The sequence below is a fragment of the Aythya marila genome (assembly GCF_965140915.1).
Source record: "Aythya marila genome assembly, chromosome: 3".
NCBI lineage: Eukaryota > Metazoa > Chordata > Aves > Anseriformes > Anatidae > Aythya > Aythya marila.
This window is the reverse complement of record NC_139044.1, coordinates 49,129,210-49,150,288: the sequence shown is the minus strand read 5'-3', so window position 1 is coordinate 49,150,288 and position 21,079 is coordinate 49,129,210. Positions and strand designations below refer to the sequence as shown.

At 41.9% G+C, this 21,079-nt stretch overlaps 1 protein-coding gene across 4 annotated transcripts in view; it reads right to left on the bottom strand.

Moving 5' to 3' along the window:
* The window catches only part of UTRN (utrophin), a 366,390-nt gene that overhangs the window by 322,569 nt on the left and 22,742 nt on the right, over positions 1-21,079 (bottom strand). For 3 of the 4 annotated variants that reach the window (XM_082756433.1, XM_082756435.1, XM_082756436.1), the window contains exon 1: positions 12,547-12,662. The exons of the other annotated variant lie outside the window; for it this stretch is intronic. In XM_082756433.1, the coding sequence (XP_082612559.1) occupies positions 12,547-12,640 (94 nt within the window). In that variant the 5' untranslated portion in view covers positions 12,641-12,662. Of the gene's footprint in view, positions 1-12,546; positions 12,663-21,079 lie in introns of those variants that run through there. 4 annotated transcript variants of the gene reach the window in all.

Here is a 21,079-nt window from a genome sequence, read left to right as displayed (position 1 = left end):
TTTTCTAGAGATGTAAAAGATTTTTAAAATGCAGAATATCTAATATATATCTATACTTATTATTTTTACTACCACCAGTAATTTCAATACTCCTGCATCAGAAAGGTCAAAACTAAAAATAAGATTATTGCTAAAATTTGCGTTCAAGTTGTCACATTTCACCTTTTAATTTGCAGATGCATGATCAATTCCAAGAGCACCATGCACTGTCATCTGGACTTCATAAAAGAGAGGAACCCTAACAGCAGTGCTGCTCATTCTGCACCTGGTAACAGGGAACCTAAAGCAGGAGCAGGTCAGAAAACCTCAACTGGATGCATGGTGTAAGGGCCCCAAGTTAAACAGCAGGACTCTTGCATACAACTTTCATCAAGGTTTCTCCCCCGCCTGAACTCACAAGGGCTATACAGTGAATTTGGAATACTCTGCAACTTTAGCTCATCTATAGGCTTTGTCTTTGTGTCTTTTTTTTGTTTATTTGTTTCTAATCCTGCTCTAAAGTTCCCAGCAACGTGAATTTGCAGTGATACACAGATATATGCATAGGGGAAAAAATTATGCGAGCTAAATTGGCAGGGCATAGTCAGTAATTCTGCCTTCAAAGACAATCAGAGAGGAAGATACAGCATACGAGATGTTCAAAAAGTCAGCTAATGTCTGGCTGTTTAGTGATTGCCAAATACTTACAATGCTTAACAGCGTTATCAAGACTGCATTTTAGTCAGATTCCATTTTCCACCTACATAGCTCTTTTAAGTTGTTCCACATTACCGTATCATCTCAAACCACTATAATATGATTACAGCTGAAAACATTGAATGCATTAATACTAAACAGCCACTCCAAGATGTTTCTTCAGCTGCTTGTTGCTTTGGCCAACAGTCCCAACAAGCAATCACAAAATCACTTAGGTGTTTGTGTGTGTGTGTTTTGTTGTTGGTTTGGTTTCATACATTTTCCATCTACAACACATTGATATAATTCACATACTGCAAAGCAGATCTTCATGTCTGAAGACCTGTAATTCAATGTCACCCACTCCTGACTTTTCTACACTACTGCTATGCTAAGGCTACTTTGGAAAGCCATAGCATTTTGTTAACCAGAACAAACAAGCAAAACTACTATATAGAAAACAGAAAATTTATTAAAGCTACAAAACAGCAAGGAAATGGGAAACAGTAGTAATGACATAGGGAAGAGCATGTGAACTCATGCACACAGCTGCCTGAAATATGGATCAGGCCGCAATACACTGCTCATATTTCAGCTTGTCCACTGCTGACATGTAAGACCAACCTGTGGCAGACGTGGGATCATTTGCAAAACCCAGGTATTCATGAAGCCTACCACATCAGAGTCACAGGGAAGGAATTCCTGCAACTGCACATTTCGTCTGCGAGTTGGCATAGCAGGGCCAAAGGCACTTTGAATAATCACAGTCATCTACTTGCTGCTTGCTCTAGTAGCACAAGAAATGTTATCACTGTTCAACGTTTGCAAATGAAAATTCTCTCTTGAAGGGTAAATTCAAGTGGCCAGAAGCTACACAGTCTTCCCTTTGTTACACAATTACATTACAAAATGCTGCTATCATTTCCGCCTAAAATCATACGCCGCAGCTAACAAGGGCTCTGGAAATGCTAAAAGGGCAGTTTGGAGTGCACTATGGCTTCCTGGCTTTGTCCTGCAGCATCTTTTCAGTTCCACTACAGACTGGCATGACTGGCTGTTTATTGAGATACAGAACTCCCAGATGTTTTAGATGACAAGTGAAAATTGAGTGAAAGAAAAGTTTTAAATGTAAGGATCACCAGGGTGTCAAAGAGACAACCATTGAGAAGGTTAGAAAAAGGACTATATGTAAAGGATTTTGCTCTCAGAAGAGTTGGTGTGACTAAGTGCTGACTTAGCAACCTATTATGCCAGTTTGAATTTTGGTGCATTTAATTACAGCCCTCTACATGCAAGAGACTTGTCTGCAGTCCTGCAGAGATAAGTATACGATGAAAAAAAAATAAATAACAACCTGCCAAAGACTACATAAATAAAAGCTCAGAAGCTTTAGTCTTGTCTATAATCAGAGTCACATTGTTCCACATTTTCTATTCATGTCACAATGCTTCTCTATTATTTCTCAAGTCTTTACATGGCTATAGAAAGAAAGGAACAGCAACGAAGGGTGACTACCAGCCTTTACACCCTTCAAATGCAGAATGTAATTTGGGATCAGTAAGGGACCATTAAAAGATGACAGAACTCCAGCTGCCAGGCTGTACTATTTGCACCTCCTGCACACAAACATTTTGGAGGGGAATGGGGGGGAAGATCTTCCAGAACAAGAATGAACTCTACCCTTAGATCAGTGGAAGAGACACGTACAAGAAAGCAGCATATGCAAACACCCATTCTGAGACAGGTGGGGGAAGGACGGGTATTACAAAACACCAAGAATGGGCAAGAGTGAAACATAATGTTCATATCTACTGTCACGTCGTCTCCAACCCAATGACACAAGTTCATCATCTAGCTCATGGATTATGTCCATCCCCAAACCACAGAACAGCAGAAAGGAATTTAGGGAGGGGGTAAAATGTAAAAATTAAGAAAAGCCTGAGAAATTGAAGATATTTACTAAAGGACTTCAAAGAGGTACTTCAACATAATTGAAAAGTAGGAAAGGCAGAGATCACAAGGAAACAGAACACCACACCCAGCTATTAGCAATATCATACTTAAGTTAAAAAAAAAAAAAAAAAAAATTACTTGCCTACACCAGGGAGTTTCTCCCTCCCAAAAATACTTCTTACAACATAAGTCACCACCTTGGAACTTTGTTTTGACTCTTTCCTCCACCATATATTTGATTTGTGTTTCTTGCAAAGGTAAATGCTCAATAATTCACTTATGCTGGCACAAAAACACCAGTGGATAATGAATATACAAAGATAGAGGAAAAAAGTTTCCATGATTATTAAACAAGAGAGCACTCTTCCACTACAAAGCGATCAATAATAGAACAAGTCAATCAGATTATCTTGTTGCCTCAGAATTTTGAAATGTTACTGCTAAGCCAATACAACTTTTCCCGCAAAACCTGTTGCTTTCCATGCTGACTGGACCACTTTACAAGAACTTTTACCCATTTTTGAATCAGCTTTAATGTGTTCACATGAACTACACTATGAAAATGATGGTGGATCCGGATTTATTCATAGTGCAACATCCAATTTGCAATTGAATTGGGGTGGGTGGTTGAGGTAGGGCTGCAACTTAAACCACAAAACTGTCAAAAAAAAAAAAAGTGTGTTTTTTGTTTTTGTTTTTTGTTTTTTTAAAAAAAAAAAAAAAAAAAAAAACAACTCTCAAGACACTGATAATTTGTGTACACAAATGGATATGCTTGCCTGTTTTATTTTGAATGGCTACAGTGAGTATTTTGAGGCTAGCCAATTAGTCTCCCTACCTTACAGATAAAGAGCACCTTAATGCTGTCAAAACAATAGCTAATTATTTGCCAGTGAAGACTCCACTGTGTGTAATGTTCAAGGATACTTGCTAGGACACTGCAATCATTTGAATACAAAAGCTCTGTCACCGTGACCTAATTCATCCTCTATTGGTCTAGGAAGGGCCAGTTCCAAAGCATGTAGTTTTGCACAGTAAGGACCAGAGACAGTGCAGTGAGAAGGAATTAAGGAATGACAAACCAGGATGTCAGCAAGAGGGGCTAGAAAGCACCTGCTTCTTCAGTATATGCTGGCTGTAAACCAGTCGTACTGTTCCTGCAGGCTACTTCAGTTGATACCATTAAAAATAACAATATAGTGTTTAAACAGAACAGCAGAACATTTTGCCTGTTTAGCAGCTACTGTTTCCAACATGCTGCAAATACTTAATACAAGTCTGCTTGCCTCCAAATAGGTTTTGTTTGCATTGGTTTTTAGAATCGCACATCATAAAAGAAAGTACATGGAAACATTAAGTATCAGCCAAACACTTCCCCCACCAGTATTAGTATTTTTCTAAATCGTTTTCATATTTGCTAAATCATATTTTGAATTATTGTCAAATCTATTGAAGTTTATTTCAGAGCAAGAGCCCTTTTTTATTTTTTAAAACCATCTGGAAACTTTCGGGCCACAGGTTTTTAAACTTATGCTCTTGCTAAGGGTTGACCATATACAGCTGCCAAGAAAAACCAGCTTTTCTCACAAATAAAAAACAATTATATTTAATGACATGATTAAAACAAGCAGGCTTTTTCATTCCCACTGATCTACTTCCCATAATACATTAAAAGAAAGACTCTTAATATCAAATATCCAAATGAGCATTGCTTAGAAGTTCACTATCAACCAAAAAGTTGTTTTTAACAGGAGCAGCCACTGTCAAAAGCAGACACAAAAAGACTTCTACACACATGCCACAAACGTCTGTACACACTATGTCAAAATGAAGAGCCTGCAAAAGCACTAACATAAAATACAGCTCATTTTTACACTGCACAGGAGCTACGTCTGAAGTGGAAAAGGAGATTTCTGCTTTAACTTCACTGGGATGCACCCAGCTGCTGCTAACCTGATCCAGGCACTGTTCAGAGGTGCTGCCCCAGGACCCACTCTCCCTACTCTGCATGCAAACTTGAAAGTGTTCTGGAATGAAAGCTTAGGAGTTGTGTATGTCTCCAGATTAATTTAATATTTACGCTATAATTCCCAAACATTTGTGTCTTATTTGGAAAGAAGCACACCAAGTTTAATCTGTGCACTGGAGTTGAGGCTGCTACATCTGCACTGCTGATTATATATTTAAATAAAATGTTAAAACTTCTTAGAAAGCATGTGCTACGGACTCCATTTGCCACTGAAATGTAAGGAAGATGAATTTCCAGGAGAGCTCTCTCCTACCTAGAAGGCGCACAGCTGTCATTACCTGGTATGCCATCAGGCTGAGGGCCTGAACAGGATTTTGCTCCCTGTAACTATTACAGGCATGAGGAAAAACTGCTCTGGGCCCACATCATAGCAGAATGAGACTATGGTCAGGGGTCATATCCAAGCCATGCTTATGTCCTTCACACCTGCAACCCAAGCCATACTCCCTAAGAAGTGACTGCATGCTCTGGGGTGCAGGTGCTGTTCAGGACACAGCCCCAACAGCCCCACCGCAGGGCACGGCTGGGCGCAGCAGACAACATGGCAGAGCACCTGGGAAAGGTATTTAAGAAAGCGTACACTGCCAGGCACAGAAAGGAGTGAGGAATATAGTGTGAGAAACCACCCCAAGGACAGCAAGGCCAGTGAAAGAGGGCAGGAGGTGCTCCAGGTGCTGAAGTAGAAGTTCCCCTGCAGTCCATGTAGAAGACCATGGTGGAGCTGGCTGGCTGCCTGCATGGGAGGTCCTCACACAGGACGTGGTGGCCATTTGCTGAAGGACTGCATCCCATGGGAGGAACCCCAACTGGAGCAGGGGACAGTGTGAGGAACTGCTATGGAGTGATGCATCCCAACCTTTTCACATCGCCCTGGACTGCTCAGAGAGAAGAGAAGACAAGAGGGAAAGAGCGGAGCAAAGTTGAGCCTGGGAAGAAGTAGGGAGGTAGGGAGAGGGCATTTTATTTTATTTTATTTTATTTTATTTTTTTTCTCATCATCCAACCCTATTTTAATTAGCAATGAATTAAATCAATTTTCTTCAAGTCTACTTTGTCTACAATGGTAACTGTCAAGCTATCTCCTTGTTGATATCTCAACGCACAAGCTTTTCCATCTTTCTCCTCCCCCAGTCTTGTTGAGGAGAGTGAGCAAGAGCACGGCAGGGTGGGTGCATAGCTGCTGGCCGAGGTCCACTCACAACAGGGTGGAACAACAAAGCCGTTTTGCAGTTAATAAAGACAGCATCAACTGCTGCAAGGCATCCTTACTGCTATTTATACAGAAAAATGTTTCTCCATAGCTCAGGGAAGAATGTCAGATAAGATAGCATGACGGTTTACCTGGCCATAAAATAATTTCAGCTCAACTCTTCAGGATACCACTCTTGAAGATGTTTTTATTGTTAAGGAAGTTTTAAAAAAAAAAAAGATGGATGTTCTACACGCAAAGTGCATTACAGTATTGCACACTGTCATTCCCATAAATCATTTGATCCTAGCAATGAATTAAACAGCGCTGATTTCTGATATTCATCCATTGCCAAAGTGAAATATCACAAGATGACTATGTACCTTATTTGGCCAGCAATGGTTTGCTTTCTCTTTCAATTGCAATACCAGTAAAAAAGACTTGGTTAAAATAATTACTTTTATAACAGACTGATTATTTTCAAGAATATACTGCTTGGTTACACTAAAGACAAAAATAAAACCACATCAGACTAACTAAAAATGTCAGACGTGCAATGCAATTGGTATAATCCTGCCTTAGTGTTATCACTTGCAACTCTTGTTACTAATGTTAACTTTGGTATGATCAGCTCTGCCTACAGCTCAAAAAAAAAATAAAATAAAACTTGCTTCTGTAACTGTACAGAGCATTTACTGCTTCTTTATTACCACAAAGTACACTACGAATAAGCCATCATTTGATACTGACATTCATCAATAATATTCTCTCATTTATTAAACTGAAACCAGGACACTGTCAAATAAGCTTGGTCATTGTGAGAGACTCAAGGTTGCCAAACAAAAGGTTGAGGCATGTCCCCACAAGAAAATTATCTGTATAACCCCCACTTGGAACTTTTTTTTAAGCTACTTTTTGTAGATTAGATAAGGAATGCTGACATGAGATTTTAAGAAAACAGATACAGGGATGATGGTGAGGCATCAACTGACAGCATTTTTTGCCTTTCTTTTACAAAGTGCTAAAAATTCCAGAGTATGGTCTTCTATCTTAATCTGTCATAAGGAAACTGAAGCTTATAACATTCTTTCATTGAAAGGAAAACTACAACAAAATTTAGTAGCAAATTATTTGGTTGAAAAATACAAAGCAAAACCTACATTATAGAAAATCAGGGAAAAGAAAATGAATGTTATTTAGTTACAATGATTAGTTTTCAGATATTCGACTCCAGGCTTATGATATTTTTAGTTGTTGAAATATAATAATATTTATTTGCTTTTTGGGTTATACGTGGATAAGCAAAAGCTATTTATTTTTTTTAGAAAGTGGTGTGCCTGACAGAAATTTGCAAAAATCTACATAGAGACTGGCTCTATGAAAGATAATATGGTTTCATTGGTCCTTTATTTAGAGGGATCTATTGTTCTACTTTCAGAAAATATAGACTATCATCTCTTTGCTACCTTAAAAACAGCAGTGGAAGTAAATATTTTCCTCATATATAAAAAGGCTTCGGTCACACAGGCCAAGTAAATATTGATTTTACTATAGCTGAGCTTGGGGCAAGAAGTTGATTTCAGTAGCGTGCAAAGTGTTTTGTGAATTGCTTTAAAAATACCGTGTGTCGCAGCACACTAAACCAGCTAAGAACCTTTTAAAACAATCTGAAGCTGAAAATGATTGAGCTATACTTTTCCTGGACTAGAAATACACATCTGAAAAAAATAAAGTAAACAGTATTACAGGATTGGCTTCACCAACTCAAAAACAAACAAACAAACACACACACAGCATGAATCTCTTTCTGCCTTAGGAAGGTCGTCTTGAAGCATCAGTGTGAGTGAGGATGGACATGCAGCTCAGTTAATCCCACAGATGTGCTGGGTTTGGACCAGTCAGTCACCAACACAGGAGAAAGACTCGGACAGGACCTGCCTGATCATCACACACTCTTTATGAAGTTAGTCTCAGCTAAATAAAAATATTTTTTAATATTCCACTTTCAAATAGTTTCCTGGAAATACGTGATTTTTTACTAACATGGCCACAGTTCCAGTATCTGCCCAGCCCACTTTTTATTCCAGGCATACAACACAATAATGCATCCACATACTATGAATTAGCACTTCCCAGGTCCTAATTTCAAGTTAATCACACCCAAGTGTAGTTAAGCAATCCTGAATGGTGCTTTACATCAACGAAAAGGAGATATTCCATCAGTGCGGTATGAAAGCCACAATTAGTGAAAGACGGATCCAACCATGCTGCTGCCGTCTGAAGTGATAGTGCGAGCTCTTTTAACTGCCAAATGCTACAAAAAGCTATCAGTGACTGCTGCTGCATGCCAGCTCTGATCCGGGGGGACACGAGGGGAAAGTTGCAGACTGCTGCTCCACACCACCCCGAACTCGGCCACCACACCCGCTGCTTCCAAGTTTTAGGAGAGGAGAATCTTTTAGCCATTTTCTTTGCTGTTCGTCTGAACTTTCGGCTAAAAATTCATCTCAGCACGTAACAAGTGTCAAACGACAACGCCTCTCCTTCCCTTGTACAACAAGCCCGCTGTTTATCCGCGGGAAGGATCAGCGAGGGAATTACTGCGGCTCGCTTTCTCAGCCCCTCGCTCCGTGACGGTTACAATGCACTCCACCCAGACGCCACACAAATTAGGTCACATAGCAGACCATATCCCTGCCAATTCCTGCCCTATTCATAAGGGACCAGAACAGGAAGCATATGGAGCCCTCCAGTTAAGGGTCAGAACATTTCAGTGAAAACATAAAAGCGAACCAACACCAGATTATTCACTAGCGAGAGGAACAGTTTCTCCATACGGCAAGAGTGAGTCACAGGCACCAACTGCATCCGACAATGCAAAGGGGCACGGACTGCATCCAACTGCAAGAAAACTCCCCTGCAGCTTACTGAGCTGACTGGGCTATAAGAAAGAAAACACAGAAATATTTTCCACTTTTTCGGTATGCATGTGTACTTAATTTAATGTACATATGAAGAGGAGAGAGCTAAGAGAAAAAGTCCTTCCGAGCCTTAAAAACAGTTCACGTGAAGACTCAAAATGAGACTATGCAATATGAAAACTATCTGCTCTTGTGCATTTCATCTAAAACTACACTGTATTTCAAAGCACATTCATCATCACCTGCTGCCAAGAAATATACAGTTTCCATGTGTGCAAAAGCCAGAGTTGCTTTAAATAAAGCAAATTTGAAACCGACCCTCCAGCACAGCTCTGCTAAGCAAACCAACCAACCCAGAGCTTTGCAACTGCTCACAGTAACATGAACAATACAGCAAATATTCTTGCTGTTGTAACAGTTCACAGTCTCACGATAAAAATCATTTCAAGCTGCTATCAGTGCATCTATCCTGTGAGAACGCAAACTTCTTCCCACCTGAAAGGAAGCTTTTAACGCTTTTAATGTGTAACCTAGTGCTCTTAGGATTTCCAAAGGGAGGTTATTGATCAAGAAGGGATACCCAACTGTTAACAGAAACTAAATGCACAATTAAACACACGCAGAAAACATCTAAGCTATTACTTTGCAAAACACCTCAGTTGTGTCATTGCCGTTATTTCCCATTGCTATAAAAAATAAAGGGGGTGGGAGCTGCCCAGAACAGCTCATACAATAACAAGTAAACTGATCTCTTTTACTTCTGTTGACAACAGTATGAAAAAAGGTATCAGTAACAAAGGTCATTCAATTACTGCAGACTGCTGTATTGGCCTCCAGAGCTGGTATTTTACAGAAACAGTGCCAAAGGGCAATGCATTTTCAGAAAGTTTCACACCACTTGCAACTTTTTCCTGCTTTCTTCATATAGATAAAGAACCTCCCCACAAATGGAGGAGTGACAGTCGTCTAGACAACAAGGCACTTGAGGCAGGAAGAAAAGTTTTAAAAAGCATCACATGAAATGCAGCTACACTGCTATGGTGTGCATAGATAAATACAATTTAGCCCACCAGTTTTTCTGGAACAGTTTCCGGGAAAAAGGAGAACACTTTCCCATGGCATTGGGTGGCAATGAACAGGAGAGACCACCTGCTTGGCCAGGTGAAGAAAGTGAGAGAGCCCTTCTCTCATTCCCCCCCTCAGATAAAGATCCAGCGTTGGCCACAGCCAGGCACCACGCAGCCCACCTGTGCCACTGCACTCCCAGCACTGACCTGAGAGCTTTCAAGGCTTTTAGGAGAGATTAGACCTTTATAAATAAGGACATCCAATTACAGAAGTTAATATTTAGTATGCTTCAGGCCACAAACCAAATCTCCAACTTAACGTGCTCATTTGAAAGAGACAATGCTATAATTTTCACTACAGGCTTTCCTGCACCATTCTCCAAAGCATTTAGTACCGTTTCACAAAAAAGACCCCATATGGGTTCAAGAGTCCTTGGAGAAATCACAATCCTTTTTACCCACATCAAGTCGGAGGCAGGGGAGAAGCCTCCCCTGCTCTTTCCCATGCCGTTCAGACTCCAGAGGACAGAAGACTCTCACCCATTTAGGCTTCACCTAAACTAACTCATTCACGTTCACACAATTCACCAGATAAGAGCTTCAGCCTCCCTGCCACCAGCCCCACCAATTCTCACCCACCCACGTTTCTTACTGTTCAGGAAATCTGCAGCATTTAAACAACAAACCAGCAAGACCAAGGCTGCACCTCTGCCAACACTGTATTTACGAGCTAACAAATAACCTCCATTAACTTCTAGCCAAAGAGCTGCACACAAGGTGCCTCCTAAACTTCAAGTGTCCCCGTTATTTACATTCAGGACTTACGTGAACATTGATGGAAATGAAGAAGAAACAGTGACTGCTTGAATATAGTTCCTGAACTGCTTTATTAAAATATTTATCCTCTCTAACCTGGAGAAATGTTCTCCCCTGCCCCATATTGAGATTTCAGTTTTTACTTTCAGGTTTTTTTCCAAGTTGTTGCTTCCACACATCTCACCTTCTACCTTTTTTCAGATTATTTTGCTCTCTTCTTCTCCGTTCATTTTTAATTCAATTGCCCAAACACCCAAGTCTATCAAGTGCTCCAAATACAGAGTGAAAAAAGTGTTTGAGAATGAGCAGATGACCGAATTCAAGAACATCACTGTCCCAGAAAGCAGGTCTACAGTCCCACGCTTTATGGAAAGTTCTGAACCATTACAGTATAGGGATTTTCTTAGAAAAAAAAAAATGATGTTTGACTGCAAATATATTTTATTTATATAAAAATATACACTTTTAAATTATATATAAAGATATAATTGCAATATAGCAGCCACAACATACATGCTTTTAAAAACAGGGGGCTCTCAGCTCACAGGGAGGTACATTGGCCTTAAGAAACAGTCACTAAGCACTGCCTGCTCGAGCATATAAAGCATGGGAAAAAAACAGCAGTCATCTCTTTACCTTGGAGTTTTACACTAGCCTAGCATGCAAACATCACTATCTTATCTGCATACAAAACTAATCAACTAAAGTTGTACCTCATTAGCAGGTTGAATATATGGAGATTCTGAAGAACACCACATCTCTCTAACCTGTAATGTAACGAGCTCTCCAGATTCACTGTCCAAAGGAACTCCACCCAAGTTATGGAGTTTTCACATTTTTTTCAGTTCTAGAAGTTCAGATTGGGCCATGAGAGAATAGCTCCTGATCTCAACCCAACTGGCATACATCCAAACACACTTCATTGTTCTAACTGCAAGCACACGTAAGACCAGAATCTCAGCCCATCGTTTTATTTATTTAAAAGTAGACATTCTGCTGCTATATCTTAAGACGTTGCTTTTCCTGCTGCATAAAGCCATAGTCAGACTCCAGCTTTCGAACAAACACACATATATATATACATATTTACATACGTACATATGTCATGCCAGAAGTCAAGTCAAATGAAATGGACCAAGTTCTCTGTGGGTTGGTCAATTCTGTACCGGCAAAGTTCTGACAACAATTCACAAAATAATCAGCTCCCATCTGTCAATTACTGCATCTCAAGAGCATATTTCCCATTCTGCCCCAAAGCAGGATGGCAAAAAGAACAGGAAAGAGAAACATCACCAATTTCTTTTGCTCCAAAGCACCCCCCCCCCCCCCAAAAAAAAAAAAAAGTAGAGAGAGAGAGAGAGAGATTATATAGATCCTTGGAGGCGTCACCAAAGTTAAAGTTAAACTGAAAAAAAAGGGTTGAAGGAACTGTTTTAAGTATGGAAGTCCCAAAAAACACAGTAAGCAGAGTTATAGAGAATAAAAAAATACCATTGAATACTAAAATCACCATAACATCATGTAAGTTAAGAAAAGCAGGGGTATTGAGACTTTCACTTAAAGAGAACTGCATTAAGACTTACACCACGACAGTCAGCATCTTATACGTGAAAGGGAACACCGAGCGTTACAAAGCAAGTCCTGCAGCAGTAGGTGCGGAGCAGGCACAGGTCTCCCAGTGCTCGCAGTGGAGCAGTGCCACAGAAACAAAACAGACTGTAAGGACTCTTCCCCTTGTACCGTTTCCTGCCATGCCTTCGACTACCTGCTCCTGTCAGATTCAGCAAACTTGAGCTAAATTGGTCAAAGTAGCTTGTACAGAAGATAAGAACAGACCCTGGTGGCTGGATCCTTTCATCCACAGAGCTCTGAAAATACACTTAAACATGCACTCACCCAGCGGGGGATAACAGGTCTGTGTGTCAGTGTCCCGAGGCACAGCAACCTTGTACTTTTTCCACGCAACCTTTTTGGCTGTTTGAACACTCATGATCAAGCTCGGTCTTTGAAAAACAGGAAAGTGAAGATGGAGAGGAAGTGCACACTAACACCCGCACCAGAACTGCATGCCGGGATTCGAGGGGGAGGGAAGCGTTGGTTTCCCTCAGAGGGTTTGACACATTCAGCCACACCGTGACTGAAACCATCCAGGAAACAAACCTTTCTAAAAGCTACATATAAACAAGTAACAAGTTTCAAGTGAATTAAGGTATTTCTCCTCAAAAAGAGATGAACACACCACTTTGCTATTCCTTATGAAAACAGAACACTCCAGCTTTCAAGCACTGACAAGTCACGTCCTACGTGCAGAAAACAGGAAAGAAGGTGGCAATTTTCCTTTTCTGTTCAACCCGTCTGCTCAAAAATACTTATTTTAAGAACCCTAAATATTTTTAGCATTTACTTCGCAAGAAGCACGCAATATTTCCGTAACACTTTTTTCCCCACGTGCTTGATAGGACATGAAACCAGAACCAGTCTGCAAGGTGAGCAGCCATGTCATCTAATGGTACTTCAAGGGATCACAGGAAGACTTTAATGCCAGATTTCAGCATAAGAAGTCCCACAGATAACCTCCGTGTGGATGCAAGAATCACAAACTGTGACTAGGTATGCAGTTTCCACTGTGCAGTGATTCCAAACAAGACGGACCCCAGCCTACCAGAGCAGGAGGTTAATAATAAAAGGCTACGACAGCACCAGAGTTATTTTACAATGGGCCTTTAAACTGCGTTTACCGTCGGTACGGAAGGGGAATCTAATCCCTTGACCTTCAACATCCTGTTGTCAACTTTATAATCAGATGGAGAGGACTTTCCATCCTGTAGTTTTGAAAGGCATGGGATTCCAAATTTTACATTTGTGGATATTAAGCTCTACAGAACTCCAATAGTCACAAGAAGGTAATACAAGAGGAGGTTAAATATAGCAGAAGTACAGGCGTTACACTCAGGGAAGAGCAGTGCACAGAACTGGTTTCAGCAGCAGAAAGACAAGTGCTGTTTGATTTGCCTGTATTGGTATACTCCGCTGTGACGGCTGTTCTAATTGCAGCTTTTCTCTCTTATTTACGATCCAGTTCACCATCACATATTTGACAGACACGGCGGGAGGACAGGGGAGGAAATTTTAAGTAAATAAATAAAATCAGTATTTTTCTAAGTTTACTGGGGCAAGAATCAGTCTTGCTTTATTTTATGGGGTGGGGTTGCTCCCTCCCCCCCTCCAATTTTAAGAATTCCTCAAAGTTGAAGACTGCAAAATGCACACAAGAAGAGTTTTGTTTCCGTGAACAAAGACAATCGTACATTCATGGGGCTAAATCAGACTTTTGTATCCAAACATTTCTGTGGACCATGCAAGCAAGAGCAACGTGAAAAGGTAATAAAGTTTTAAAACTAAGATTCCTATTTTTGAAACAAAACAAAGATGATTTATTTTGCCATAGCAAATACAGATCTCAACCTTACTATAACAAAGCACTTCAAAAGCACAAGAAAGATACATCACCAATTCTACCAAGCACACGATGACAATTAGCAGGAAGCTATCCACACATGCTAGAATTACTACCAACAGCCCCTCAACTCTGTTTTTTCAGGTCCTGATGAGGCTGGTCTGCAGTTCCTAGGAGAGCCCTGCTGCTGATCCCATACCTCATCTCACCTACTGCAGACAGGCCCTGCCTCCTCCTCCCAGGCAAGGCCCAAACCACATCAAGACCTTCTCCATCAGGCACTTGCCAAGATGGAAAGATAGGCATGAGTTCCAGGAGTTGGCTATCATTACAACACTGAGGTTTCCCACTCCTCAATAAAGAAAAGGCATGCAGCCAGCGAGGGCTGTGAGACCAACACCATCTCAGAGCCTCCATCACTTGTTGAGCTTCAGCATTAAGGTATTAGAGGGGCTGAGGGAAGCCACTGATTCACCAGAGATCTTCCAAAGTATTTATACTCTGGAGCTTTGCCTGCCACTACAAGTTACATACCACATGTTAGAGAAGTTGCTTTAATCTAACAGCAAGTTTTATTCCAAAAATCCAACATTTCAATAAGAAGATACACTGAGAATATTTATTACCTTAAAAAAAAAAAAAAAAAAAAAAAGTATACGGGGACGGAGAGGGAATGGTTTTGTTTTAAATTCTTCATTTTAAACAAAACGCCTTGCCTAAACAGAGATAGGTTCTGATGTGAAATCATGTTACTAATTCTACAGACAAAGAAGTTAGCTTTAGGATGGCAATTTTTTTGTTATTTTTTTTTTTTAAGATGCTTTTTAAAACATGAGGTTACAGCCTCTGCCAAAGGCTGAAGTATTGGGTGTGAAATCCATGCGTTAATCATAAGAGGCGATAAGCAAGAAAGAAATAGGAGCTTTTCGGGAAAGCAATCTTAGAAGAAGGCAAAAGAGTTTTGGTTTTTTGTTTTGTTTTCCTAAACAAACTCAAGAGTTCAACACACTCACACACACACTCTCCATAAAACACTTCATTCATTAGGAGATGGCCTATTCCTACTACTACTGAATTCAATAGGCCATTTATTTAGCAGCTCTCTGCCTAGAGTATGTGCTCTCTTTTATTCACTCTGGTGTTGACAGCAGTAATCAAATTTTGTACATACCACCGACTCTATTATAGTTCAACAGCAGCTGGCTGTCTGCCTAGTCTTCTTATCGTCATGTAAGATAAAAAAGACCAGCCAAACAGACCAGCTGAAACTACAGGAAGAAGTAAAATGTAGAGTCAAGCCTAAACAAAAGTTTAGTAGGGAGAAATCACATGCTTTTATGCTTACCCGAGTATTACAAAACATGGGAGAAAAATAAGCCTAGGCTCAACACAAGACAAGTTAACTTTGACAGTTTTCAGAATTGCAGCTCAGATGGCGACTCAGACCTTGCAGAAGAGAAGGCCTGAATGCCACACGTCACACATGAAATACTACACATCAACAGCCCAGTCTATGCAGCAGGAAAGCAGAAGAGAGAAGGCACAAGGGGGGAAAGAAGAGAGGGAGGGAAAAAAAGAATTTCATAAATTCATTCGAAGGTGAGCTCGGAAATACCCAAGACCACTTCTCCATGCCACCCCAGCAAAGTCAGCACCAGATTCACAGTGAAATTCAAGTTCACAGTTGCATGCAATAATTGGAGCAGAGGACAACATCCTTTAATTACAAAAATTCCCCGTAAGCAATACAGTTGTCTAGAATGAGATTGGTTTCCATTTCTTCCTTGCCATCTGGTTCTGGGGAGCCTTCCAAAGAGCCTTGAATGCCTTGACATGGAGAAGAGGAAATTGGCATTGTTTTCACGGCCTCCCTCCTCCCAGCTTTGTTCCAAGCAGGGCCTGGTTAACACTTCTATGAACTTCCACCCTTCCAGACATGTCTGCAAGAAAAGGTTGGTTTTATGGAGGAGGAAAAGAGGGAAAAAACTGTCAGGATTTCTTATGGGCAGAACAAGAAAATACAGAGAAGGAAGGTGAAGGAGGAACTCTCTCGCAAGAGAGCCAAGAACTTTTCTCCTTCCTAGAGACACAGCACGCTTCTGCAGGGTTTCTGAGCTACCTCTCCAGCCCTACCCCTCCTAATGCTGCTATAATAAGCTTCTAGTTGAGCATTCCTCATGCTGTGTGACATTAACACCCCATAATTTTGTTCGGGATGTTTTATTTCACCACAACATGAGACTTTTTTTTCCACTGGCCTGACAAACACGTTTTGAATTAGCAGACCACCCAATGCTGGATCTTCAGTGAGCAAATAAGAGAGCTTAGAGGACAATGCTAAAGAGAAGGATGCTGAAAAGGCAATGACAGGAACTTAAACAGAAAGCAATGTTTTGAGTGCATCTTGATGGAAACTAGTAATTAGTTTAACCTCTACTCCCAGGAAGCCGACAGCAACAGCAACATCAGATGGGTAATGAAGAGTGCTTAGCATCTCAGTTGCAGCCCCTTTTGCACAGCAGGTTCATGGCAGCATGAAGCACTGTGTTGAACGTGGAGTTTGCAGCACCGGAACTAGGACTGGCCTCACTACTGTGGAAAAGGAACAAGGTTTTGAGTATTGCAGCTGTTAGAGCACCACGGTAAAGATAACATGCTGATACCATCACAGCACTCACACGGATGGCTCCAACACCAAACACTTCCAGCACACAGTGTTTTAGTAATATTGGGCTTGACACATGGTGCCCTTGTGAAATAGCACTCATGTGGCTGCTGCAGCTAACCAACTGGCTCATCTTGCAGAAGGAAATACCAGAAATTATAGATAAAGTGTGACATCCCCAATTTTAGTTACTCTTATCTGGGGGAGGGCAGGCGGCATGGAGGCAAGTGTCCTTTATTCTCGTGTACAGGCACCGAAGGGAACATTTCAAATGTAAACTCGGTTAAATTTCTGGAGCACATCAGTCTGCAGGATGTGTTGGTTACACTGCAGTCATACCTGGGAAACTTAAGCAGCACCACCCTTCCACAGAGCACCCTGAGCCTCCTCTGCTCCCAGCAGCACCAGAGGAGCCGGGGGAGGTCCAACAGGAGGCACAGCTGCCTGCCACGTTTTATTTGTCATTTCAAATGCTGAGCACTCCTGAAAAAAAGGCTCCTGCTCATTTGTAGGCACCTTTATAAAACTACACCGGGGCACAATGTGTATTTCAGCAGGACCCCTGTGCCTGCTGGCCACCGTCACAGGACAGCGTCTTGTTTTGTAAATGCCAGTTTCCGCCTCCGAGAACAGAAACATCTCAAAACTTTCTTCTGAATTTCATGGGGATTTTTCAATAGAAAGCATCTTTTGATACATTGTTTTCAATTTAGCAAACGTGGGCTGGAAGAATGACAAACCTGCAAGATTTCATTCTTAACCACAGTTATGTGGGTTGGTTTTATTTTCAGCAGACTTCCATAGGTACCCATGCTGGTCCAGAACGTAGTTCTGGTCCAGTTAAGCATAGTTCTGGTAAGAAATGCTGGCCAAGATGAACACCAGGATAGAGAATACTCTCAGAACAGTCCCATCAGCAGCATAAAATTAAACAAGAGTACTCCAAAGCCTCCAGGCATGTGCATGGCTAAAAGCACTAGAAGCAATGTACATGTACCCACACACACACACTATATGCATATATGTGCACTCTGAGCAGCATCAGACCTTGCTAAGCCAGGGGGAGCAACCATCCCACTCCTGTCAGTGTTCAGAAGCATTTGGATAACACCCTCAATAATATGCCTCAACCTTTGGGCAGCTCTGAGGTGGGCTAGGTGGTATTTGAATGTCCCTTCCAACTGAACAAGTCCCTAAATATGACCAAGCTCTCCCCAGAAAAAAAGCAGTGCTAAGGTGCTGGGTTTCACCTCAGGGAAGGCAGAGGGCAAGGAGTGCACAGGAGGAAGGCTGGGGAGCACTTCTGGAGCATGTGCAAGCCCACGGCCCTCTGTTTGTCAAGGCACCCTCAGCTAAGGAAGCCTCTACCAGCTAATGCTGCCTTTATCCTGAAAGCAAAGCCATGCTGCCCAACCTCCTGCTGCTGGGGATGAAGGAGGGAAGATGATCACTCTTAAATTTATCACAAGCGCATTTCCACAGTGGTACAGTCACAGTGATGATTGAGGGGATGGTGGCTAGCAAGTGCCCTGAGTAACTGCAGCATCAAGCATCCAGAAGGTGGATGTTTTTATTTTTATGCCCTGCAATGACACTTGGGTGATCAAATAGCACCCTGTGAGACATTAACTCTTCAGCTGTACCAGTTAGAGCACACAACATTTATTTTTCTATTGTCACAACTACCAAAAGAATACATGTTTATTATCCATCTTTGTAGAATTAGCATGACATTTCTCCCACCCAGGTGCTCTACTTCCCTCCCCATGTGCAACAATGGATTTTATTCATCCTCTTCCAAAAAGAAAAGCCACACAGGGCAAAGGGAAGGACAGCACCTCACAGAGCTGTTCTGTCTTCTGCAGCAACTGCTGCTGAAGTGCTTCAGACTTCCCACAGCGACCAGGCTTGGATGGGAAGTTGTGTTACCCAGGAAAGGAGGGATCCGCAGAAATGCCGGAAGCCATTTGCAGCCCTCAGCCCTCCCGGTCCATCATTGAACAGCAGGAGTGTTGTAGAGAGCTCCCCGAACTAAACAGGCTGTCTTAGTTGAGAAAGCTAAGAGCCAGTAAGAAACCATCAGTGGCACCACAGGACTAAGCAAAAAGACATCTGCTCACTGCAGTTATATATATGGGTGACTGCAGGCAGCTCAGGGACAGCCCTCCTCCAAGCAGCTTCTTGTCCATTAGCACGCTTGGACAAACTCATATGAGAAGTCTGGCTTGTTTATGCTTACTGGACTTCATCTTTTTCATCATTTTTCACTACAACTGCAGAGAACAGAGTTAATACCAGCAAACAAACACATCTCCAGATGAGCTCTCCTCTCTCCAGCAGAGGAAACTGCCTCCTGCCAAGGGTCCCATGAAAGCCTCCCTCCTCCTCCTGGAATAACACTGCTGTTATCTGAGTAAATAAACAAACAGAGCAACTGCATGCCTCCTTGGCTCAGGGCAGGCGGGCTGCACAGGGTGCACAGGAACCAGCACAGCTACACTGCACACAGTGAGACTTTCCTTTCCTGAGACTCCTTTTCCACAAAAAACACACACCACCACACACAAATCGTGTGCTCCACCTCAACCTTCTGTAAATCCTCCAGCTAACTGCAATCTTACTATACCTCTTGCTCATTTGTCCCAATAGTTAAATGATGCTCAATGATAAGCAAGACAGAACAGCTTCTCTGGAGGTTCCTGGACACACACAGTCACAGGCAAGAGATCTGGCAGCCGTGAGGACAGATGTGCATCCTTTCCCAACACAGTAGTCTGCCTCAGGCCCCGTGCTTGTGCTCCCAAGCAGCCAGGGACTGTCCCATCCTGCACACCAGCTGAGGAGCTAAGTGACAGCCAGGCCAGCAGGCACCCCTCCTATCTCCCCACCACACAAACCACACCCAGAGCAGAAACATGGTGGGAGGAGGACTGGGCAGGGGCAGGCAGCTAAGGGACAATAAGGGATTCCATTCTGCAAGCCAACAAAAGGCTGCGTGTTCCCATCCTCACTTGTTTTCAAGGATTACCAGCAAGCTCTCTGTGCATACCCTTTGCAGGCTTCTGTCAGGTCAGACGGAAAACAACAGGCTCAGCTATTCGAGCTCAAGTGTGTGGAGGAGTAATTACCAAAGCTCCACTGGACAGAAGGATTGCATTCTTTTATTCTCCACATGCCACCACCCACTAAGAAATCATAATAAAATTTGCAGAAACCTTATAAGCAAAGCCAGCACTGCCACGCAGGAGTTAGCCTGCAGTCACTCAGCACCCGTCCCAGAAACTCCACCTGTACCTCTCGCAAGGACAGCGATGCTTGGACACTGCTACTCCTGTCACCTGTATGGTTTTTGTCATCAGCACAACCAAGCATTACTTGAACTTAAAGCTTAAATTACGTGCAAACCTTGAGATACTGCCACAGGTACTGTAACCTTCAGGAAGTCCTCCCGTGTAAGTCCTGCAAATCACACATTTCCAAAAGCCTGAAAAGCAAAGTCCCCAAACAATTTCTGCTTCAGAATTACTGTGATGCAACACAGCACTCTCTTAAATATCCCGTGTCAAAAATATATGTGTAATTCCTGATTTTAAACTACTTTAAGGGTTGAAAGATGCTGATGCTACAGTGACACCGTTATCGGTCACCTAGTGAAGCATCATGCCTTAAACCTATGGTGTGAGCAGGCACGTGCTCATTCTCATCACTCACCTTAACACCAGCTTTTCTGCTCTTCATTCCCCCTCTCTCACCCATTTTGTGTGATTTGTTATGAAGCCACATGGCGTTTACTTGAACAACCTTACAACAGGTTAAATAGAACTGTACGTTACTTTAACAAAAGCATTTTGAAGCTGAAGCCTTTAAATTCAAAGGGGGAGGAAGGGAATAATATTCTACACTGATACCTTTAATGTATTTCAAAATACGTGTATATAGGGAATATATTCATACTAACAACTATTAGCACATGAGTAATCAATACATGAGTAACTCTGGAGAAAGGTTTTACACAAAGCAGGTGTGATCATGGCTCTGTATATAAATACCATGTACCGCTTTGCATGCTCAGGACCCTCACTCCATTCAGCTGACGGGCTTTTCCAATCTCCCCAGCATGCAAAGTAAAGCACCTAAAGTGGCACACCATGTTTGCCCATTTTTTCCCTGCTTTGCCTAGTCTTTCCTACTATCCTAATTGCTGTTGTTGCTGCTACCAGGTACTGCGTAGGTGTTCTCAGAAGGTTATTTATTACTACCTTCACTTCTCACTCTCAAGCAGCAACAGGATGCTGCTAAAAAAAATC